The 25,104-nt window shown below is 35.3% G+C and overlaps 2 protein-coding genes and 1 long non-coding RNA gene across 3 annotated transcripts; 1 reads left to right on the top strand and 2 right to left on the bottom strand.

The window, feature by feature from the left end:
• Positions 1 to 6,053: 6,053 nt before the first annotated feature.
• Positions 6,054 to 8,603, bottom strand: LOC127179230 (uncharacterized). Its single transcript, XR_007829510.1, has 3 exons — positions 8,510 to 8,603; positions 7,162 to 7,199; positions 6,054 to 6,105 (listed from the first exon to the last, which is right to left on the bottom strand). It is a non-coding gene; the product is annotated as an uncharacterized LOC127179230 (long non-coding RNA).
• On the top strand, positions 7,992 to 15,633 carry tmem151bb (transmembrane protein 151Bb). The gene is made up of 2 exons (XM_051132523.1): positions 7,992 to 8,656; positions 11,909 to 15,633. Exons 1-2 carry the CDS (start codon positions 8,570 to 8,572, stop codon positions 13,310 to 13,312), a joined length of 1,491 nt encoding a protein of 496 aa, XP_050988480.1. The 5' UTR covers positions 7,992 to 8,569; the 3' UTR covers positions 13,313 to 15,633.
• Positions 15,634 to 17,327: 1,694 nt separating this feature from the next.
• LOC127180024 (calpain-1 catalytic subunit-like) lies at positions 17,328 to 25,015 on the bottom strand. The gene is made up of 22 exons (XM_051133916.1): positions 24,968 to 25,015; positions 24,550 to 24,798; positions 24,114 to 24,183; positions 23,572 to 23,690; positions 23,346 to 23,479; positions 22,991 to 23,165; positions 21,801 to 21,881; positions 21,605 to 21,690; positions 21,445 to 21,516; positions 21,162 to 21,322; positions 19,674 to 19,834; positions 19,572 to 19,583; positions 19,279 to 19,487; positions 19,133 to 19,166; positions 18,998 to 19,054; positions 18,812 to 18,869; positions 18,636 to 18,700; positions 18,441 to 18,509; positions 18,289 to 18,367; positions 18,048 to 18,164; positions 17,785 to 17,840; positions 17,328 to 17,684 (listed from the first exon to the last, which is right to left on the bottom strand). The coding sequence occupies exons 2-22, from the start codon at positions 24,784 to 24,786 to the stop codon at positions 17,658 to 17,660; spliced, it is 2,079 nt and encodes a 692-aa protein (XP_050989873.1). The 5' UTR covers positions 24,787 to 24,798; positions 24,968 to 25,015; the 3' UTR covers positions 17,328 to 17,657.
• Positions 25,016 to 25,104: the final 89 nt, after the last annotated feature.

Genomic DNA, 25,104 nt, shown 5'->3' with positions numbered 1-25,104 from the left:
CAGGGTTATTAACGAAAACCATACAAAATATGGTAACAATTTACAGTAAGGCTCTATTTGTTAACATCAGTTAACATGATTTGAACATGAATTAACAATGAAAATACCACTAAAGCAATTATTAGATGATGTTAATTTTAATATTTACTAATATATTATTAAAATCAAAAGTTGTATCCGTTAATATTATTTACTAAACTGAGCTAACATAAACTAACAATGAACAGTGTATTTTTATTAACTAATATCAGCAAATATATAAAGAAAAAAAGGAATTGATCATTGTTAGTTAATGCATTAACTAATGCTAACTAATGGGACTTTATTGTAAAGTGTTATCAAAATCATTTTTTGTTACTTAAAATAAAATATAAACACTTAAACTTACTTTATTTCAGCTAATTGCCATTGAAACATTTAAAAAGCACAAAACAATTACTAAAACCTAAAATAAATTAAAATGAAAACTGAAAATCTACACTACCAGCCAAAAGTTTTTGTAGACTTTTAATGTTTTTTTTCTTCTGCTCACCAAGCCTGCATTTATTTGATCCCAAATAAATGCATGTAAAAAATAACATAATGTGAAATATTTTTACTATTTTAAATAACTGCTTTCTCTTTGAATACATTTTAAAATGTAATTTACTTCTGTGATCAAAGCTGAAATTTCAGCATCATTACTCCAGTCTTCAGTGTATAATATGCTGATTTGCTCTAATATGCTTTTTAATTACTATAATTATTATCAATATTTAAAACAGCTGAGTACATTTATTTTCAGGATTATTTGATGAATACACTATACAATTCAAAAGCTTTAAAAAAGGAATTATAGAAATTAATGATAAAGAAATTTATAATGTTCTGAGCATTCTGAAACCTGAAAAAAAAAATCTACTCAGCTGTTTTAAACATAATAATAATAATAATAATAATAATAATAATAAAAATGTTTTTTAGCAGAAAATCAGAATATTAGAATGATTTCTGAAGGATCATGTGACTGGAGAAATGATGATTAAAATTAGCTTTAAAATCACATTAATTACATTTTAAAATATATTCAAATAGAAAGCAGTTTTTTTTTTTTTAAATAGCAAAAATATTTCATAATTTTACTGTTTTTGCTGTACTTTGGATCAAATAAATGCAGGCTTGGTGAGCAGAAGAGACTGCTTTAAAAACATTAAAAATCTTACTGTCCAAAAACTTTTGCTTGGTAGTATAAAAAATTATTATTAAATTAATATTGTTGATTTATTATTGATTGCATATTAAGCTGGGAAACAAGAAAAGCCTGTATGTCAGCATGATATTTTTGCTTTTCCACTAGTTGGACAAACAACACTATTTAAACTAGAGATCAGCATAGTTAACTAGTTGACTAGGTACTCAAAAAGAGTTAATGAAGCTACATTTTTAGTTTGAACCTGAAGTCTCCATATAAATGCAATGCTTTTGACCAGGTAGTGCACAAACTTCAAAATGTTTTAAATGCATGTTAAAAATAACCTCGATTTTGCATTTTCTGAAGGAATCTAAGGTGCAAAAGATCATGTGATCTTAGAAAGCCTGCAAGAACACATCCAAGTCATATATAAAAATAATTATATTTTTGCTTTTCCATTGGTTGGACAAACAGCACTACTTAAACTAGAGATCATCATAGTTAAGTCGACTAGTCACTCAAAGAGTTTATGAAGCTACATTTTTAGTTTGAACCCGAAGTCTCCATTCAAATGCAATGCTTTTGACTGTGTGAAGTGGAAAGATCATAAATGCATGTTGGCCGATTTCGTATTTTCTGAAGAAACTTGAACCTACAGTAAATATTTCACTACAAAACCAAAATAAATGAATAACATTCTTCAGAATAAAGGTTCACAGCAATGGCATGGCTCAGAAGAACCATTTTTGGCCCACAACAAACCTTTCAGGGAAAGCACATATATGACCCTGGACCACAAAACCAGTCGTAAGAAGCACAGGTATATTTTTAACAATAGCCAACACCACACTGCATGGGTTTTTTTTTGCCAAAAAATCATTACGATATTAAGTTCATGTTCCATGAAAATATTTTGTACATTTCCTACTGTAAATATATCAAAACTTAATTTTTGATTAGTAATATGCATTGCTAAGAACTTCATTTGGACAAGTTTAAAGGAGATTTTCTCAATATTTAGATTTTTTTGCACTCTCAGATTCCAGATTTTCAAATAGTTGCATCTCGGCCAAATATTGCCCTATTATAAACCATACATTAAAGGAAAGCTTATTCAGCTTTCAAATGGTGTATAAATCTAAATATTTACAAAAAAAAAAAGACCCTCATGACTGGTTTTGTGGTCCAGGGTCAAATTTTATAATCTAAAGGACCTTTTTACACCATGTACAAAAATGGAATGGAAACATTTAATAGATGTTAAAAGTTCTTCACGAACCATAGATTCCAATAAAGTACCTTAAGTGTAAATAAATATTTAAAAAAAACGTCTTTCTGAAAGGGTCTTTGTTACAGGCATCACCAAAGGATCTTAAAGTTTAGGGAAGCTCAATTTATAGCATCTCCGAAAACCATGAAGTGCCCTGTTTCCATGGGAACTGCAAAGCAATCGAGATGAGGTTACCCACCTGACATTAGTGAGATCCCACAGCACCATCGCAGTCTGTAGGCAGGAACTTTAAACCTTATGACTCCTAAAACAAAGACTTACAAATACACATGATGTCAGATCAAACACGACGACTGCAGCGGGACTAGTAACTCATTACTGATGAAACACTCATGTGACTCATCGTGAATGTTGCACTAATGCATTCATGAGGAATGGTTGTTATACTGTGGATATTTTTTGACAAATCCCCACAACTGCATTACGTACCAATCCATTTCAATTCTGACCTAATGCAATACAGGCAAACCTTTCTCCTCTGCGGAGCCTCTTCTGACATCAGTGTGTTTTCGCAGAGAATTCGGTGTGGAACAAGCGAGCCGTGAAAATCCACCGCTGTGAATCTATTACTATTGTTACATTCACTGCAGTATTATTGATTAACTGTCTTCCATAACAATTAAAACCTTGAAGAGAGTAAACCTAGGCTTTTCTTATTGGGTGAAAACACTTCCAGGTCGCATCTCAGCCCCAAATCTTCATTCTCAAGCACAGATCCATCCTCCAATCTGCTCATGCGGTTTACCTAATTTGCCGCGAGTCTAATTTCACAGTCGCTGTTGCGTGGCGGGAAGTTTCCACCTGACGTTGAGATTATTATCTTGGGTGTCAGACGAGGCATTTCAAAAGGAAACTTCAATAGGATTCTTGGCACGCAGTCACTGTCAATAAAAAAAAAAACTCAAAACATTATTTAATTTGTATGTTAATGCATGAATTCAATTTGAATAATGTGGAGGGGCTCGAATGGGTTTGTGTTATGATAAAAAAAAAAAAAAATACAGTAAAACAATTGAGGACTACTGGAGAAAGAGAAAGTGCTCAATGAAAGTCATCTCACATTCATGTGTGCGGTGTGAGCCGCATATAACGTAGAAAAGCCATAAATTATTTCATACATGAGGTTTTGCAACTGCTAGAAAACATCTTTTGAAATAGAGGATAATGAATCATACAACAGAACATATTCGGGTATTATTTCACCCCAGAATTGAAAAGAAAGGACAATACGAGTCTATTAAAGGTCATTAAAATTATAATTTAAAAGAATAGTTCACCCAAAAATGAAAATTAGCTAATAATGTGCTCACCCTCAGGCCATCCAAGATGTAGATGAGTGATTCTTTATCAGATTTGGAGAAATGTAGCCTTGCATCACTTGCTCACCAATGGATGTGAATGGGTGCCGTCAGAATTAGAGTCCAAACAGCTGATAAAAACATCACAATAATCCACACCACTCCAGTCCATCATTTAATGGCTTGAGAAGACAAAAGCTGCATGGTTGTACTTAATTCTCAAGATGTTTTAACTTTAAATCACTGCTTCCGGCTAAAGTATGAGTAAAAAAGTCCATGTTATCTCTCAGATCAAAATCCACTAACATATTTGTTTAGAGCTGTTTAGGCCGTTTACGCTTGATCTGTGCAGATTTCTCTCCTGATTCAAACCAGATGACTTTGTCACTGGAGAAAGCATTATTATGGACTATAAATTCATATTTTAGTTAAAAGAACATCTTAATGATGGATTTGTTTTTTATAAACACACAGCTTTTGTCTTCACAATGTTAACTAATGGACTGCAGTGATGTGGATTACTTGTGATGTTTTTAACAGCTGTTTGGACTCTTATTCTGACGGCACCCATTCACATGCATTGGTGAGCAAGTGATGCAATGCCACATTTCTCCAAATCTGATGAAGAAACAAACTCATCTACATCTCAGATGCCCTGAGGGCGAGGTCACTGCAAATTTTTGGGTGGACTGTTCCTTTAACTCGCCTTGTAGAGACACTGATCTCATCCAGCTGAAAAAAAAACATTCCCTGGTAAAAGAGAATAATTTCACTGTGTCATCTCTATGGTACTGAGCCAAAAATACAGAGCCGAGTTCAGCAAACAAGCAGTCAGAAACCATGTCAGAGAGCTAATTAAAGGTCTGAAGTGTGAGGCGGCTGGTAATCCTGCTCACTTCTGTGTATCGGCGTCAAACACTACAGAAAATCTGGACTTTGCAAAGGTCAGTCGTGTCTAGCAGTATTTTCAAAATGAAATACTACATGTAATTGCAATGCATATTTACACAGCAAATGTATATTTGTCAGATGTTTTAAAATGCAGCATTTGCGTTCACATAATAAAATATTGGTTTCAAACATCTAAGGTAATTTTCTGCAAAAATGTTTGATTGATATTACTTTAAAAATGAGCTCAGAGATTAAGCAGATCTGCTTGTTCCTATTGTGAGAAAAATCACAGGCAACTTTGAGGCAGCTTTAATAAATGATGAACACAGAACCACTTAAATACAGATTAATGTGCCTTTATGATTGCACAAATAAAGAAAATCATTTCTTTTAATCATCAGAATCCTTCAGTACTATGCAGAAATCAAGCTGCTTTGATTCTCCCATCAGCTCAGGCTCTTTTCTGCAGATTTCCTCCAGATATCTTTGCTGTGATTTTAACAAACTGTTCATTTCATCACACTGTCACAGCGATTCAGAAGCCACAAAACATAAAATGCAACTTAAAAATCCCTATAAACATGTTCAACTTGGCCCATTTCTGCTTCTTGCATGCTATTTGTGAAGTTCAGTCTTTAGATACTTATAAAAACAGCATGGATTATAACCCAGCTATGACAAACATGACACCTGAGGATATTAGAAAGGGATTAGATGTATCATCTAACAAACCGCATAATGTTTGTCATAATACATTTAGAAAGACTCCATCATATGCAGCTGCCTGTGATTGAGGGATGCCTGAAAAATGTGTTAAGCATTTGTTATGCTAAAAACTCCTTGTTTCACATCAAAATAAATGTTCTACATGGCAAGTAAAATTAATTTGATGTCAAAGCAAATTCATCCAATTTATCCAACTCAAAAAAGTAGTAAAGATCATGTATTGAATGTTATTTTATGTCATTATAAATAAAGCTCAATCTCTACTGCTAAGAGAGGGTCTATTATCTTCACAGGGAACAAAATGTGCAGACATTGAAAAAAGGGAAAGACTATGGCGCTATCTGGTGGACATTTGGCAAGTTACATATAGCTGTTGACCTGTTGGCTGTTGAACTGCTTATAGCTGTAAAAATGACCAGCTGGTAACCCTTTAATATCCACTAGACTTCATTTAAATGCACATTAAAAAAATGACTGTATATATGCACTATATAGGGTGAATTTGGGTAAACTGAGACATTTTCGCCTTTAAGCACATCAGTTGTGCATAAATGTCCCAACTGTAAACCACTGAACATTCTGACAACTGACCATCTGATAAATTAACATCCATTCAGCCCAAACCTTTAACTACTAAGTAACTATAACAACATAATGACAATCTTATCTTTTTCCATACCATTTCAATGTTCTGCTGCTTCAGTGAGTCGCTGTCTGTGGTGCTGAATCTGAAATGGGTCAGATAGACAGCTGTCAATCATTTTACATTCACTGACACTTTACATTGCATTCAAGTCAGACATTTTCATCAAACTATTAAATCAACACCAACAAAAGTACTGCAATCCTGAAATATGACTGGCATCATTATGGCATCTGTGTTACACGTGCAACAGTTAGCTAATAAATTAATAAATTACCTAAAAATAAACAAATAAATTGCAATGGTTTTATTGAACAGAAAATACAACAAAAACAAGACAAAGACACTAAAATCACACATGCAATGAAAGAAATGAAATACTAATCTAATATGTGAAAATATTTTCTACAAATTAAGTGCTTCCATTCATTCAACTTGTCACAATAATTAGTAAAGTAATTGTCAAAATTTGATTGTATTAATTTATGATTTAATTCAAATTTGGGTGAAAGTAGAATACAGGTTGTGACTTTTTAGTATTAAATAACTTGCATTCATTTTTAAGCTATTTGTAGAAAACACTATTTTTTTAAAATTGAATGCAGTATTTCATTTCTTTGATTGCATGCATGAATTTATTCATCAATGATTAAATTTAAACTTGGGTGAAAGTGCAACAAAGGTAGTTACTTTTTAAGTATAAAATAACTTGCATTAATGTCGAACCTATTTCGAGAAACCATAATTTCTCTCAGATACTGGATACAGTATTTAATTTCATTGATTGCATGTGCAAATTTCGCCAGAAGCATGTGAATTTCAATAAGCTCAGTTGTCGACATCTGTCAGGAGCTTCACCGAGCACCAAAATCATCATCCTTCTCATCATCCTCAATTGTAAATCCCCTAGATTTCTTTTAAATGCATATTTAAAAAAGCACTGTATATATGCACATTATAGGGTGAGACTGTTTACCTGACAGAAAAAGTTCCAACTCTTAATCATTGAACATTCCAACAACTGACCATCTGACAAATTAATGTCCACTCAGCCTACTACTAAGCAACTAAAGTCTTCAGTACTCAAAATACTACTGAAAGAATAGTTGAGCCAAAAATATAAATTCTGTCATTTACTTACCTTCAAAAATGGTTCCAACCCTGTATGAGTTTTTGTTTCTGTGGAACATAAAACCTGATGTTAAGCACAATGACAACCTCATTTTCATGGCATCTTTTTCCCATAACATTTCAGTGCTCACTGTCCATGGTGCTGAACCCAAAATGGGTCAGATAGACAGCTGTTAATCATTTTACCTTCAGTAACACTTTACATATTGCATTCAAGTCATGCATTTTGTCAGTGTATCAAACCATGATCAAATCACCACCAACAAAAGTATTGCAATCCGAAAAAATGACTGGTGTTGTAACGGTGTAATGGCATGCAACAGTTATTAGATAGCTTATAAATTAATAATTAAAAATAATAATAAAAATTACTATAGTTTTATTGAACAGAAAAAAAAAAACAATCTTGACAAAGACACAAAAACTGGTGAAGGTCACATGCAATCAAAGATGAAATATTACATCTAATATTTAAAAAAGTCTTCTACAAATAATTGTTTCCATCCATTCAGCTTGGTTTTATTAATTGTTTAATTCAATTTTGGGGTAAAGTGGAATAGAAGTTGTGACTTTTTAGTATAAAATAACTATTTGTAGAAAACATTACTTCCTTAAATACTGGATTGCATGTGTGAATTTCCCCAGAAGCGTGCGAATTTATTCAGCGATAAATAAATTCAAATTTGGGTGTAAGTGCAACAAAGGTAGTTACTTTCTAACTGCAAAATAACTTGCATTAATGTTAACCCCATTTCGAGAAAACATAATTTCTTTCAGATACTGGATACAGCATTTCATTTCATTGATTGCATGTGTGAATTTCGCCAGAAGCGTGTGAATTTCAATGCGCTCGGTTGTCGACATCTGCTGTCAGGAGCTTCACCGAGCACCACCACCACCATCATCATCCTTCTCATCATCCTTCTCCCCACCCCTCAACCTCTCCCTGCGGGAACGACAATATCCAGCTCTTAACATTCCCAATTTGGAATTGCAAATCCACGCCAAAGGAGCCAGTTTGATCGGCATAAACCACATTCTTTCTTTAATGGCGTCAGAAACGCGTCTCACGCTCGCGTTATCGTACAGGAGGTATGGCGGCTAATCAGACGCTTTGTGAATCCGCATCAGTCAGATTTTCAATGCATGTGTTGTGAAACGATCATTTAAGCATATTACCGATCTTTATTAATCATTCAAAGGATGCATATGCGCGCATACGGTGCACAGATTGCCTAATCAAATCGCAGGTGTTGTTGCAAACAGGATTAAGCGATGAAATTCAATTTCAAAATGCATGACGGAACGGACAGGCTGATTTGAAAGCGCTGGTTGCATTGGTGTGCGTTTGTAATTACTGGATGCTGAAGAGTCTGGGGAGAGTTTGAGGTGGTCCACACCCCGTCATTGTTCCAGCCATGTCCCCTCCAGCATCCGCTGCGACAGCCAGTGAGAGCAGCACCACCACTGTGTTTGAGGACGATCCGGACGGCACTAGAGAGGAGGTACTCAATAACGGATGTGCTGTTTTCCTTTTGCAGTCATGACGATGCGTGAATAGCGCGTGATAAGCGAAACAAAAAATGTAAACATGAGCATCGATGTTTACAACATGGAAGCATGCAAGTTCATGTAAACATGACTGCAGCGTGAATGCATGAGCAGAGATTGGCTTTATCAAATAACAAACGACCAGTTCGACCAGTCTTTCTTACTGTAAGCAATAGAGGTAAAATTCACTAATGCATGATACTACATAACAAATGACAATCGGTATTACACCTTAAGTCATGTCAGACATAAACAATGCTGACTGATCACATATTCAACCATTGATAGTGATGAACCAATATACTGGGCAGGCCATTTGGCAGATTACCGTAAATGTGGTAGTGCATACTAAACCAGTCTAAGATGGTTTGGTGGTTGGTATGCTGGTCTTCCACAGTTTATTTTAGGGAATTTAGTAAATATTGTTTAAAAAAAAAATATATATATATATATATATATATATATATATATATATATATATATATATATAAATATATATATATATATATATATATATATATATATATATATATATATACATATATATATATATACATTTTAAAATATATAAAATAATTTGAGGAGAGGAAGGTTTACTTAGAACATCAAATATACATAGGTGACAAGAAAAAGTGTACAAAAAGGAAAATGTGGACAAAAAAGTAATGAAAAGAGGAATTTTGTATGGTTTTATTAAATATTACAGTAAATGTTGTTTAAAATAAGTGTCATTAAAAAAAAAAAAAAAATTTCAAACACCAAATCAATTTAGATTCACTAAAGAAAATGTAAGATCCAACAAAATACCAAAGATATATACATAGATTTTTTTAACTAAAAATAATTAAATAATAAAAATATTAATTGCTGCAGTCGATTTAAACGTGTTTAATTAATTATTAGAATGAATTATTAAACATTATACATATATACAGTCATGTGAAAAAGTTAGGACACCTTATTGAATTCCATGGTTTTCCGTATCAGTGCATCATTAAAAAACACTGGTCCTTGGCTGGTCTTAAAATTTAAAAAATAAAACCTTAGATGAACAACAACACGTGACAAATTTCACCGTGTCATTTACTGAACAAAAATAAAGCCAAAATGAAAAGCCATGTGTGACAAAGTTAGGACACCCTTACTGTTTACATTGGAATTAAGAGGATAAATAACAGCCAAGCACTGCTAATCAAATACCTTTGATGAACTGATCATCAGCAAGTCTGAGCACCTCTATAATAGCATGAGCTTTGTCAGTTTGCTGGTCTGGAGCCTTCAGGTGTGTGTTAACACAATGCCACAGAGGTAAGACATCAGCAATCATCTTAGAGAAGCAATTGTTGCTGCCATCAATCTGAGAAGAGTAATACGGCCATTTCCAAACAATTTGAAGTTTATTCATACGTGGAAGACATTTAAAACAGACACCTCTCCTTCCGAGTGGACGTCCCAAGATCAGACCGTGTAAAACTCAGAGAAATGGCAGACAATCCAAGAACTACACCTCAGACTCTACAGGCCTCAGTTAACATGTTAAATGATAAAGTTCATGACGATGCCATTAGTAAAATATATGACAAAATGGCATGTTTGGAAGGCTTGGCAGAAAAAGGCTTCTTCTATCTAAAAAAAAAAAAAAAAAACACTGCAGCACAGTTTAGTTCTGCAAAGTTGCATCTGAACAAAACACAAGTCTTCTAGAATAATGTCCTTTGAACAGACGAGACAGAAGTGGAGATGTTTGGTCATAATAGTATTCTAGAGTCAAATGCGAGGCCATCTGTCCCACATCTCATGCAACAGGACAATGATCCCAAGCACACCAGCAAAACTACAACAGAATCAAGGTGTTGCAACAGCCGAGTCCATGTCTAGAGCTCATCCTGACTCAAATGCTGTGGTGAGAGCTGTGCATAAGCAAATGCCCACAAACCTCAATAAACTGGAGCAACACTGAAAAGAAGAGTGGTCCAAATTCCTCCAGAATGATGTGAGAGACTGATACAGTCACATAGAAAATGAATGCTTCAAGTTATTGCTGCTAAAAGTGGATCTACAGGCAGTTGAATTATAGGGTGTCCTAACTTTATCACACATGGCTTTTCCATCTTGGTTTTATTTTTGTTAAATAAATAATGACACAGTGTGATGTGTCATGTGATGATGTTTATCTGAGAATTTATTTTCCAAATTTTAAGACCTGCCAAGGACCAGATACATTTTATTATGTCCTGATACAGAAAACCATGAAATTCAATAGGGTGTCCTAAATTTTTCACATGACTGTACGTATATAACATAATATAATATAATACATATATATGTGTGTGTGTGTGTGTGTGTGTAGTTAAAATATAATGTATTTAATACACCAATTTTTTATATTAAGATTACGAAAAATTGTTGAATGTAAGATTCATTGACTCACTCATAAATCCTTCACTTGTTTCATTACTGGATTAATCAGTGTTTCTGAATGAATCTCTTGAATGAATGACTCTACAATAAATACAATTAACAGTTACTTGTTGCCACCTATTGTGGAAACAATGCAATTTACGCGAACGTTATTTGAAGCGCCAATTACTTTCAAAAGATAACATTGCTCTAGTTTGATCACTACCATAGACATCAATGTATGTAGTAGTCAACATCTGAAGTGGATAAAAAATTCATTGAAGTTGTCCTAAGACAAGAAAGGGGAATTGTTTTGGTTTTAGAACAACTTTGATGAAAGGTTTTGATCCACTTCAAATGTTGACTACTGTATACCCGAACTATGACCTCAGTATTTCGCATGGACGTTTTAATCGAGATTGCATTTTTTAATGATTAATCATAAAAAAAACAAAAACAAAAAACGCTTTAGTCCATTATAAGCTATCTTTAATGTTCGTACATCCAGCATGCATCTGACATGAACATTATTTGCATTTACTATGATGTAATGCGTATGGCAGCATTTTCTAATCCATCTCTAGATACTGACAGAAAAATATTGGTCAACTACTAATAGCCATTAGAAATGTGCTGCTCTATGATAACGATGGGATACTGCACAAACACCAACCACTTAAGGAATACATTTGTGCAAATTCACATCACGCATAACATTGCATTGTATAATTAACTCTACTCACCATTTTCATGTCCTTTTGAACTCATCTTCATTCTCTTTGCTCTCTTTCGTGGTTGACGAGCAGCAGAGGCCTGTGAAACAGTCACTGAGCAAATCCATGTGCAGAGAGGTGTTCTGGAAATGCCTGCTGCTGTCCATGCTCATGTACGGCTGCATGGGAGCCATGGTGTGGTGCCACGTCACCAAGGTCACCCGGTTGACCTTTGACAGTGCCTACAAAGGGAAGTCCATGATGTATCATGACAGTCCCTGCTCTGAAGGCTACATCTACATCCCCTTGGCCTTCCTCATCATGCTTTACGTCGTCTACCTGGTGGAGTGCTGGCACTTCCATGCCAGAAATGAACTTCAGTACAAGGTGCACATGGAAGGGATTTACGAAAGAGTCCAGAGGATGCAGCAAGCCAAACCTTGCATCTGGTGGAAGGCGATCAGCTACCACTACGTGCGACGGACAAGGCAAGTCACAAGGTACCGCAACGGAGACGCGTACACAACCACGCAGGTGTATCACGAGAGGGTGAACACGCACGTAGCTGAAGCAGAGTTCGACTACGGCCACTGTGGAGTTAAAGACGTGTCCAAGCAGCTAGCGGGACTGGAAAAGTCAGCCATCACCAAACTGAGGTTCACCAAGTGCTTTAGCTTCGCTAACGTGGAGTCCGAAAACTCCTATTTGACCCAACGGGCAAGGTTCTTCACCGACAACGAAGGACTGGATGATTACATGGAGGCTCGTGAAGGGATGCACCTGAAAAATGTAGACTTCAAAGAGTACATGATTGCCTTCTCCAACCCCGACCACCATCCTTGGTACGTCTCCAACTACGTCTTCTGGACAGCGGCCTTTCTTACATTATCCTGGCCGTTACGGGTGCTGACGGAGTACCGCACGGCCTACGTCCACTTCCGTGTGGAAAAGCTCTTTGGTGCCGACTACATACCTGTGACGCCCTGCGACGAGAGACCATACTGTAGACGCATCCCGAGGGTCAACACCATCGACAGCACCGAACTGGAGTGGCACATTCGCTCCAACCAGCAGCTGGTTCCCAGCTACTCCGAAGCGGGTCTGATGGACCTGGCGCAACGTTCAGGAGGCGTCAGGCAGAACTGCGAACGCTGCCACCGCGCCATCAGCAGCTCCTCCGTGTTCTCCCGTAGCGCCCTAAGCATCTGCAATGGCAGTCCACGGATTCCTTTCAGCGGGAGTCGCTTCTCCTTGGGAAGATTGTACGGTTCCCGTCGCAGCTGCTTTTGGAGAAGCGGGAGCGGCAGTCTGGACGAACCAGAGAGCCCCAGTGAGAACACACGATGCTTGTCCGGACGGCTCAACGTTGATGAGGAAGACCCACCTCCTTATCAGGATGCGCTGTACTTCCCGGTGCTTATTGTCCATTGCAGTGAGAGTTGCCCCAATCACCGCTCCTTCCATAGGAATAGCTCTTGCGTGGAGACGTCTTTATGATAGACCTCTGACCACCTGAAAGACGCGAGAGTTTCCGATAATGCAGAGAAACCTCAATACCAGACGTGTCCTGTTACTCAGGAATCATTTATTGGAATATTTATTGGCCCACAACACTGTACGCTTACAACAATGGACGGAGCAATTGAGGAACAACTCCAATAATACACATTTATAGCAATAATGCAAACAAAGCATTGGAGTTCTTGGTACAAGTAATAATTAACTTGCTAGGACAGCAAACACGGGCTGTTTCACACGTTCTTGACAGCTATAAAGAACAATGGCCACAGAGCAAAAACCTCTTGTCTTTTTTCTACAAGTATGAGCATTTTCACCTTTACGGACCTTCTTAAATGTTGCACTTGAAGTTACATGTGTCAAATCATCTGTAAAAGAATGTTACTTTGTTTCTCTCATATAGTGGATTCCGTTGGCCCATGAAATGTACGGTTTACATTCATATAAGAACTCTCCTTATGTATCCAAGAAAAAAACTTTGTACTTTTGTGATTTAATCATATCAGGCAGAACTATATGTACGATTATGAACTATTATGGCGATGTTTGCAACACTATCTCAAACCACTTAGGAAACCATATGACACATTTCAGGCTATGCAACTATTAACCTCTGGTATGTTACGCCTTTAAAACGTATATACAATTTATAATGGAATGTATGACTGTTGAAGCTTTTCTTTACATCGCTTGTACAGTACGTAGTGTACAAACTATCCAACAAGGACTTATTTAGTGAAGACAGACCTGAACAGGGTTGACTATTAGAGAATGTTTTAGGGGTTTAATGGCTGGCGGCTGCTCTTGTACTTAGCCAGAAATTGCAGTGGATCAGAGTAAATGCAAAGGATCAACTAAACACAGTATAAGAGAGGAAATATGTGACCCAGGACCACAAAACCAGGCAAAAAGGTCATGTTTTAAAAAACTGAGATTTATAAAGCTTACTAAATTGATGTATGGTTTGTTACGATAGGACAATATTTGGCCAGGGTTGCCAGGTTTTAGCCCGATTGTGTTTTGGTGGGGGTCCCCTAGTAAAAATTAATTCACGTTCGAAGGGCTAAAAATACACGTTTTTGGTGGGATTCCCCTGGTAAAATTTGAATTTCAGGGGATAAATATCACATCAGTGGGGTTGCTTAAACCCGTGGACATGAAAAACAACCCACGGCAACAGTGTTAAATTAACCCAATTCCATGGGAAAACCGCAGACTTGGCAACACTGTATTTGGCCGAGATACAACTATACTACTGCAAAAAAAAAAAAAAATTCTAAATATTGAGAAAATCACCTTTAATGTTGTCCAAATGAACTTCTTAGCAATGCATATTACTAAACAAAGTTTTAATAGATTTACATTTTGACCCATACAATGTATTTTTGGCTATTGCTAAAAATATACCTGTGCTACTTAAGACTGGTTTTGTGGTCCAGGGTCACATATACATTTCTTTACGCAGCTGTACATTAATTTATCAATTAATATTGTTTTGCATTAACCACAACAAAGGTGCAACCTCATTAAAAGCTCAATTCAACATGGTTTTACCAATGATCCCTGAATGCTGAAAAGTAGTATTGACTCTCAACAAAGGCCTAGAGTTTTCCAAAGACATCTCTTTTTTTCTCGTTCATGCAGTCGATCCAGATATAGCCTAAATATCTCTGGTCTATTACCTGTTGTGTCTAAAAGTTGCAAAAGCATTTATTAACATTCATATGTCACATCACTTTTATACTGCCTACATAATGTATACCATATCACGAAAAAGTAAAAACGCCATCACTATGCTGCCTTCATGTAGCATTATGTTAAATGGACATAAACTCACCGAATAAACTGCTTGTGGATACAAAGAAATGAGTAACCACTGTGTAAATATGTCACTTGGCAGAAAGTTACACTGAGGTCATTCCTGTTTTGTTTTGTTGCAGTTTAAGAAAATATATCTCTATAAAAGAGTTGTGACAAGAAAACAGGATGTTCAAAAAGATTATAAAGTTAGCTTACAAAAGGATACCAACAGCTTCATTTTTATATTTTTAAGCATCTTCTGAAATGTTTATCTTCCCAAACTTATTTAATATGATGAATGTATAAAAAAGGAACAAACCAACTAACACTACAAAACATCCAAGATTTCATCAAATATCCATTGATATTACTTAATGTTCTCTGTTGATTTTACACCCAAAAGATTTCCTTTTCTGGAGGAATAAAGTGAGAAGGCAGATTGCAGGTTATTATCCAGTGTGCAGTTATGAGAACACACCTCTAGATGGCAATAATGAATATATCATGAAATATCGTGAGTATAGTGAGTAATTCTACTGTATAAGCAGAACTAGGTATTTGTTATCTAAATGCAGATAACTAAAACAATAACAATAACCATTTGTTCCAGATGGCACCGCACACTGATAACAGAAGACTTGATGAGCTTCTGATTTTTTCTGTGTGGCTTTACAATCATGTTTTGTGTCTAATTAAAAAAAAATATATAAACAGCAAGAATAACTGGTTTTGAATGACTTCAAACAGAAAAGACAGGAATAGAAGGGAAATTACAGGTATTGAAATGTCTGTTTGGACACAGATGGTTCAGTCATGCTGACCTCAAATAACCTTGTAAACTATTAATGGACGTTGACACAGTAAAGGCACACTTTTGTTATCAGTCATGTCCCACCCAGAGTATACATACAGAGAAGAGGGCGAGTCTGCTACTGCCTATTACTACAACAAGCAAAACCAAACACTGGTGATTAATCCATTCAAAGTTTCAGAAGCTTTTGTAAACCTTACTAATGCATTTGGACAAGAGCTTGTACTGAATGCACAAAATGTTGCGTTCTTTACCGCATCTTTTAACAAAGCAACTTAAAAGATCCAGGCATTATGGAGAATCTCACAAATCTTAAGAATAGGTCATGTCAACTACAAATACTTCCCTAAGGAAGTAACACTTCCCTATGTTAAAAAAGGGGGAATTGCAACTCTTTAAACTCACAATTCTTATAATTAATTATAAATAATTGTCAGAATTGTAAGATATGAACTCACAACTGCAAAAAAAAAAAAAAAAGAATTGTGCGCTGTAGATCGCAATTACCTTTTTTATTATTTATTGTTGAAATAAATTTAAAAAAAAAAAAAGGCAAACAGATTAGTGAGGAAAAAAAGTCAGAGTTGTAAGAATTAGTGAAAGGGACTTTGGCCTGAACATGTGATTCATGACATTTGCTCAGCAAAGGGAAATATGAGAATGTGTATGACAATATATGATGTTTTTCATGGTAAATGTAGAGTTGAACATTGCTTACTCAATCTTTATTATACAAAAACGAGTGCCTGGGCTGTAACTGGAATATCGCAGGTTAAAATCCTGTTCAAAGGGGTTATTAATAAACGATCACAACCAAAAAATACTAATAAAATGACCATATTGCCATGTTTTTAGACATTTAACATGGCATTTTACCTTGGAGTATCATATAAAAACCATAATAAATGGAAATGGACAACCACAGGGTCAAACAGGTAGGTTACAGTTCTTTTAAGTAATAAGGCCTATAGTTTGACTCGGTTTTTACTCAGTTTGACTACTACTCGCCTCAAGATGATTTCAGAAGTTACACTTCTGTAAGCATATTTTAAATAATATAATCATTTTGGCTACACAACGTATGATTAAAGGTCTTTCTTCATTAGCTTTTTAAGCTAGTTCTGTTTGGTGGGCAAGAATCTTAGCACATGGAAACGTTCACTATGATAAACATATCGCTATTTGGTAAACGTCACTGTATCTAATTAATATTCATGAGCTAAGCCTTTCCTGTGGTCAGATTCATTCAACTGCCGTCCAAAGTTAATTTATTAGAGTTCTTTAGGGGTTATATTGAATAAAAACGGTATTTTACTATAACTGTAAAGCAGTTATGTGTCAAAAACATACAAGCACGATAAAACAGAATTCTGAGGTAAAGAGTATTGATTTATTGGTTGTAAAACGTATGTAGCATAGAACAGCAAATAGATTGTCCCTTATTGCAAACTGAATTGTGAGGTTTGTTCAGTTTTGTTATATTGCTATTGAAGCTTTCTCCACACAATTTTATATAAAAATAAAAACACAATCCAATCAATTGGCATATGCACAATCAAACAAATTACAGTTAACAAGCTTTCATTATGCAAAATGGTTCATGTATGAATGTAAACGTGCATTTAAGTATTAGATTTGTGTATTTTATTGCTGTATGTTATCAGTGAGGTCTCGGACGTCAGTGCAGGATTCATTTTCTCAGTCTCATCTGGATCATGAGTACATGGTGAGATGCATCCACTACAACAACAGAGCACTGGTTAATAAGCTGTTGATCTATGATTTTTATTAATCTTAATATGAATTCAGATGAATTAAATATTTGCATTAAAATCATTACTTCAGTTTCTCCCAGCAACATGTTTGGCCCTCCGGCAGAAAGTCTCTTGAATGTTTCTGGGAATGATAATATGAATTTATAGTGAGTGTACATTAATAACAGTAATTAATCATCCAAATATGATAAGAATATACTGCACTATAACAGTCATTAATCTTTATGAATCATACATCACAAATGATCAGAGTTAAAATCAAATTTGAACTGTAATCTAATACCCAATAGGCTAATAGGCTAATAGGCTAATAGGCTAATAAACTCACTGGCCATGCAATCCATGCGTAGGACGAGCAAAATAAAGTTTTCCAATGTCATTTCACCAGTGGAGCTGCTGTATCGCAGAGCCATGAGATTGAGCATACTGTCACTCAATATGAACCCTTGAAAACATCCAAAATGTGAGCATATCCATTCTGTTGTGCATGTCAAGTAATGTAACGTTTATGACTTTAAGGTCAGTTGAGAACATGCAAGTGAATTAACGTAGAGAAAACCAAAAGTTACCTGCAGCCTTAAGAGCATTTTGGAGTTCATTCAGAGACAGACTTCCCGTGTGCGACACATCCTTGCCATAGAAAATGTCCTGAGAAACAGACCAAAGAGCAATTGCAACCCATTTTACTTATGTAATGTGCATTTTGAAAATAGAATATTACCTTTAGAAAAACTGCTCGTTTCCACAAACGGAGGCATTCAAATTCGCTCAGCCTTCCGGTGACACTGAGCTGTGTTTGTTGTTAAAGAGTGACATGAAACCTGTAAACGTATTTAATTTAAAAACATACACAGGTGTCTAAAACACAGACTCCTGGAAGCCTTTTCTCAATCTTATGCTTCATAGTGGAGGATACATCCATCAGCGCCACCAAGCTCTTACACAAATCCAAGCTGAATCCTGTTTTCTTCCATGAATGTTCTGAAAGATCAGACCAAAAAGATAGCGTCAGAGATGACTGAAAGCAAAACAGCAATATGAGATTCAATAATATGAGATTTTTATTTTTTATTTTTTCTCTAGAAGCATCACCTGCATAAAGATTCTCATTCAGAAGTCTTTGAAGCCCCTCAGCGTCCACTTCTCCATACTTACATAAACAACATTTCGAATGTTACATAACTTAATGGTATTTTTGTTACATTTTCAGTCAATTTCTGATCATAATCAGTCACACTAGTAACTCATAATCCAGAAGTGTTAAAGAGTCACTTGTACCTTATCAGCATACTTTGAAAAGAGCTCGAAGGATTCATCATTATCCCTGGGAATAATCTAAGAAAAATGGAGATTGTTTGAAAATACATGTACTTTCGAAACACATATAAGCACGTAGCTCAAGCTGCGCTATACCTTTGTTCTTGTAATGCCATATCCAGAACCGTCTCTGAAGACACAACATCAAAATCTTTAATACTACATTATATTACACTACTAACAACTGGGTGATTTTTTAGGTTTGTTGTAAATAGTTTTTCATATGCCAAACCAACTCTTACTCAATGGCGGCTTTTGTCTTTGAATAGACTGTCAGAAGAAAGGATGCAGCTTCGTTCGGCTGGAAAGTTGAAGGAACGATGAGGTATTCGCCTGCTTTGAATCGAAAAAGCTCCATGATTTCTCGAGCATTGATGTAAGAGTCGTTTCTTCCAACGAGACGGGCGTTTCTGAAGAACGAGGCAGGGAATTTTTCCCTTTGGTCCTTTAACTGGCAAATAAGGAACAATATTGATTATTCTGTCTCTGTAAAACAAATCCAAAATTGTGTTTCAGGAATATGTTAAATACGTACATGAGCTGGCACCTGCAAGAGCAACAGAAAAAAAACATAAATGTTCATTCAACTGAAGAAGATTTTTTGCAAATTCAGATTTCAGAATGCATTTGTACAAACCTCATAAATGTTAAAGCCAATGTGGAAATTGGTCGCCAAGTGCCTGTTTCTCTTGTGAGATTTCTGAATGAGAGACACGAGGAGATTTGTAGAGTCATCTCTGGGGTCTTCGGCAGTCTCTTTAAGAGTCACACGGAACTGAGGATTTCTTGAAAAACGGTCTATGAAGGCAAAAAAGATAGAGAGACGGATAGTCTTTAAAGAAATGTCCTAACTTAGACTCCTATCCTATCTGTTTAGTAAGCATGGTAACTTCACTTAGAAATCATTCTTAGGCCTTGCCTTATGTTCTGACACGGTTCTCGCAAGATTATTTTATGTCGTTCCAGTAACGTTAATAGAATGTTTGTTTAAAGTTATCTGCTATTTACTAATGTTCTCAAAACATTAGAATGAAAATATTATTAATACATTGTACATGAAACATTCTGGACATCTGTGCAACATGTAAATGATGCTACTTTTTTCAGAATGTTCAGAGAACATTCAAAAGTAACATTTTACATATACATTTAGACATTTAGCAGACGCTTTTATCCAAAGCAACTTACAAAAAAGGACAATGGAAACTATCAAAATCAACAAAATATGTAATAATAACTTTAATATTATTTAGTGTTATTTATTATTATTATTATTTATATTATTTTACATTATTTATTATTATTTATATTATTTTATATTATTTATTATTTTTTATTATTACGTAATAATAATTTTAATAATAATCATTTGAATGGTTTGTTAGCAAAATGTTCTTAGAACTTTTTTTTTCTGCTGGGTCTTCTGTTTCTTAATAGGGGATCTGAATCTTAATAGGGGCCATCTGAATGGGATATGATGAAATAAAAAGTATGATATGGTAGAAAAAAAATGTATATATATCATTCATTGCTTTTGCATTCGTTTCTGCACCCCCGTCAAAGTTTTGCAAGCAAACGCAATTTTTTTAAGGGGAATGCAAACGTTTTCATGTGAAAACCAAATTTTTTTTTTTTTCGCTTTTATCTCAACATCTCCACAGACTCTAAACCAAAAGAGGTCATATTTCCGGAGTTTGCTGTATCTGATGTAATGAGATCAAAAGACAGTAAAATAGTCTTTTTATAGAGTTTTATAGAATAAGTCTTTCTATAGAGTTGTCCTCTTGAGCTGAATGCAATAAAATAAAAGCAAATGACTCTTTTGAGACAGTTCTAACGAATTGTTCAAAACTCGGTATCTCAGATGTGAATGGGTTGAATCAGTCTGATGAATCCTTTACCGGATAACCTCATTCTGAATCTTTTTGAGCAGTTATTGAATGAAAGCACCGCTGTCAACCAATCAAAATCAACACTTCAACAAAACTATACATGAAATAATTTGTGGCAAATGGCCTATTCTGACATGATTTGCATGCATAAACAAAACAGTAGTAATCGTAATAAAAACAGATATTATTATTATTATAAGAACAATATAAAACTGATGGAAAAGTTGGATAACCTATGTCATTTGAGCAGCCGCCCGCTGTTGTTCCAATCACCCACTGGCCTTTGTGCATTTCAGTTTCCCAGGATGAAGAATGAGATCCAGCAAGAACATTCACATCTGAACAACATATATCCACATCGGAATAATTCTTGCAGAAATCCTCCAGTGACATCCTGCAGAGACAGAAAACCTGCTGTAAATATAGTGACGTGCAACTATGCATTATATCCGCAAAAAAAGCAAGAAAAAAAACATTGATCTAAAATAACTTTGTTGGATGTTTATTTCTGCTTACCAAAATTCTCCATTGTCAAGCACAACTTTGTTTTTTTGGTCTTCAGGCCGTACATGTTCCCACAAAGGGGATCTAAAGAGACCAGATTAACAAGATGCCAGATGAACTGATATGTATAGGAATTCTATAGAAATGTTAATTGAAACAGAAGGATTCAGACCTGTCGCTCCAGTCTCTGTTCCATTCTCCTTGACCCCAAGGGTTAAAGATCCTCACCAGCTTCACTGGACGACCTTTAAATACAACCTGTGAGAGAACACTTCATCAGATCACAGGAAACACTTACTTATCAACCCAACTGAGCCAAAAGATACTACAGTAAACACCTCAAAACTGTAAACCAAATTAGGTCTCACCTCTGTGACTCCTGTGACCGTGTACGCATGCATTTCCACAAGACCATTGGCCAACACGTTATTCTGCAGTACACCTGCTTCCTAAAGGAATAATGTTATTTTAGGACTTTTGTGATCATGTTGGTATGGTTTTTAGCAGGTAGGCTGGTCTGTTCTCAATGCAGGAAAATACAAATGATAAAATACAAACAATTTTAAAAGTCTTATTGCGAAAAAGAAATCCAGATGTGTGAGGTATAAACTCACACTTCTGCAAGAAAACATAAAATTGTGAATTACCTTTTTTATTTTTTATTTCCCTTGCGAAAAAACAAAAACAAAAACAAACAAACAAAAACGCAGAATTGCAAGTTTTTAACTCAGAATTACCAAAAAAAAATTCAAGATTGCGAGATATAAACTCAGAATTCTGATAAAAATTGTAAAATTGCAAGAAACAGATTTCTGGGGAAAAATAAATACAAATTCCAAGTTTACACCTTGTAATTCTGAAATTCTTAAATTAAGGTGCATCTTGTCTGCAGTCTTGTTTTAAGCACTTAATTTAGTTTTTTCCAAGGGGGGGGAAACAAGTAAAATTATCTGCCAGTGGGGTAAGGAAAATATTCTTAAAACAAAAGTGTTTTACTTACCCCACTGGCAGATAATTTTACTTATTTTAAGCAAAATGCACTTAATTTAGTTTTTTTTCCCCCTCCGGAAAAAAGACTAAATATCTCATGCCATTTTGCTTATCTAGTGAATGCATCTTAATTTAAGAATTTTCAGATAATTTGACTAGAAACAAGACAAAAATACTAAGTAAGATACACCTTTTTTTTGCAGTGTACTTTTGAATGGTGAAAATGAGCTTACATGAATAGGCTTAACACATTTTAAAAGGGAGGTGAATAAAATGCTTCCCATGTCTCATTTGTTAAAAATCTGTGTGCTCAATCAAACTCTATTGTACTTTGGTGCAAAATCATCAGTTGGTAAACATAAGTCAAATTAGAAATTAAATGCATGACGTTTCTGGATATATTATATCACATTAAAACAAATGCATTTGTGCTAAATATAAAATAACTGGTTTCAACATCCATTTTACTGCACCATGGTCAGGTTTCAAAATACACATCTCAAGTAATTGGGTTTTTTTTTTTGTATTAATTGTATATTTTTATAATAATTTTAAAGACAATCTTTACCCCTCCACGAGTACCACATCCCATCAGAGATTCTGATTGACTGGCTCGTCTCAAGACGTCCCACAGCTTTTCTGATGGTTCACTGAGTTTAATGCTCATGTGTGGTCCACCGGTGAAGTCCATGAGAGCTTCGGATATGCTTCCTGCATCCATATCCGCATACGAGCCGCACACTCTGAAAAAGAGAAGACAATGATTTATTTTCTCTATAGACATTTCTAAAAAAAAAAAAAAAAAAAAGTTCTGATGTACCAAACTAACCAGCTCTGATAATATATCATTTGAATCAGAAAGTATATTAAAATAATAAAGGTAAAAGATTGTTCATTTAAATTCTTTAAGAAGTGAAACATACTTAGCATAAGCTTTCTCCAGTAAAGCAGGCCAGAATTCATTCGGTGTTTTGGACTGAACAAAGACGAGTCGGCCATCAATGGTTGGTAGTTTGTCATCAATAACGACATCCACCCATGATCCAAACCTCCAGAACTAAAAAAAAACAAATGCTAACAATTTAGCTATTAGAGAAAATACAGAGCTCTTAAAGAAACAGTTTGCCCGAAAATGGCTCAAACATTTACCTTAAAGTGAAATATTCCTGCATAATCCACAGAGAAATTTTGCTCATCATTGATGATCTGCTTCATGAATCGTTTTTGAAATGTAAGAGCTCCAACAGATGCCAGAAACCAGCAGTTACCTTCATAAACACACATACAAAACTTTTTCATTTGACCTAATGACTCTTTTTAACTTCTAGTCCTTTAAAAATATCTCTTTATTTACATTGTCTGTTAATATTCATACTGCACATACAGTACACACCTATTTGACCGATTTATTGCTTTATTGCACTGCCTCTTATCTATTAGGTGGATGAGACTTTCAACCTTTTTAATCATCTCTAAATTATAGTTTCGGATTTGCTTTAGTTAGTTGTATCGATGTGTTTAGAATTAATTTTTCTAATGCATTTTTAATGTATGCTTAAACTACAAGTGTGGTATTGACAATTTTATATTTATATTAAATGCATACAATTTTAGTAAAGAGCATTGCACGACCTTCACCAGATTTACATTTGTAGTTAATAATCACAAAATATATATCTTATCAAACCTACCTAATCGACCCTGGAGGAAATCAAACCTTGAAGCTCCTTGAACAATGTAAACAGGGTTCTGCACCAGTTCCTGAAGAAAACGGATGATTCATTTTACACTTTACAGCAGATCACACACAATCACAAGGGTACAAATGACTAAACAACAGCAGAAAGACATAAATGTTTTATTCTAGCATAAAAACACAAACTAAGCATAATAGAAAAGCATGCATGACTCTGCAGTTCCTTTGCTGTGGCTTTACAGACACTCACACCCTAAAGTCAACATCAACTAGGCACTGGTCAAGGAAAAGCCTTCATGATTTGCATGAGCATTTACATTTTGCAACTTCTTTTGATTTTACGTGCACGACTGCCGTGATCAACAGGTTCATTTCTGAGAGTTTCGGATCAGTTTAATTGAGTGATTTAGTGTGTTAAGATGTTTACATACATGTGGTCTTTTCCACACGACTCTCCAGAGGTCGTCACGCCTTAAGGGACCGAAACCGATGGATTTCATCTCTGGTGGGAACAAGTTGTCTCTGAATCTCAATCCTTCCTTCAGGCAGAGCTGCTTGAGCCAATGGAAGTCCTGATCCAGGAACTTCTCAGGATTGTTGGGAGAACCCTGTCCATCTTTGAGATTGCGCTCCGATAAGATGTTTAAACACACACCAGGTGCTGGCATTATGGATCAGATCTGTCAAACAAACAGTAGCACATTGCATTATGGTTAACAAAAGTTTCAAATAGCTTTTATATATCTATATATGTGCATTTAAATGACTGTTGATAGTTTCTTTCTCATGCACAGATATTGTAAATGTAAAAACTGAAATGACAGCAACATGACAAGATTGAAAGCATACCTGTCGTCTCTTACTGTAGCTGGAAGATTATCCTGTCCTTTCCAATGCAAAGGTCAGGAGGGAGTATCAGGAGGTGCTTTTTAAAGTCTGACTCCGCCCAGTCAGGTGTAACGTAACATTATGACTCTTAGGTCAAC

The sequence above is a fragment of the Labeo rohita genome, chromosome 17 (genome assembly GCF_022985175.1).
Source record: "Labeo rohita strain BAU-BD-2019 chromosome 17, IGBB_LRoh.1.0, whole genome shotgun sequence".
Taxonomy (NCBI): Eukaryota; Metazoa; Chordata; class Actinopteri; order Cypriniformes; family Cyprinidae; genus Labeo; species Labeo rohita.
The sequence above is the reverse complement of the archived record's forward strand: the minus strand, read 5'-3'. Positions and strand labels throughout refer to the sequence as shown.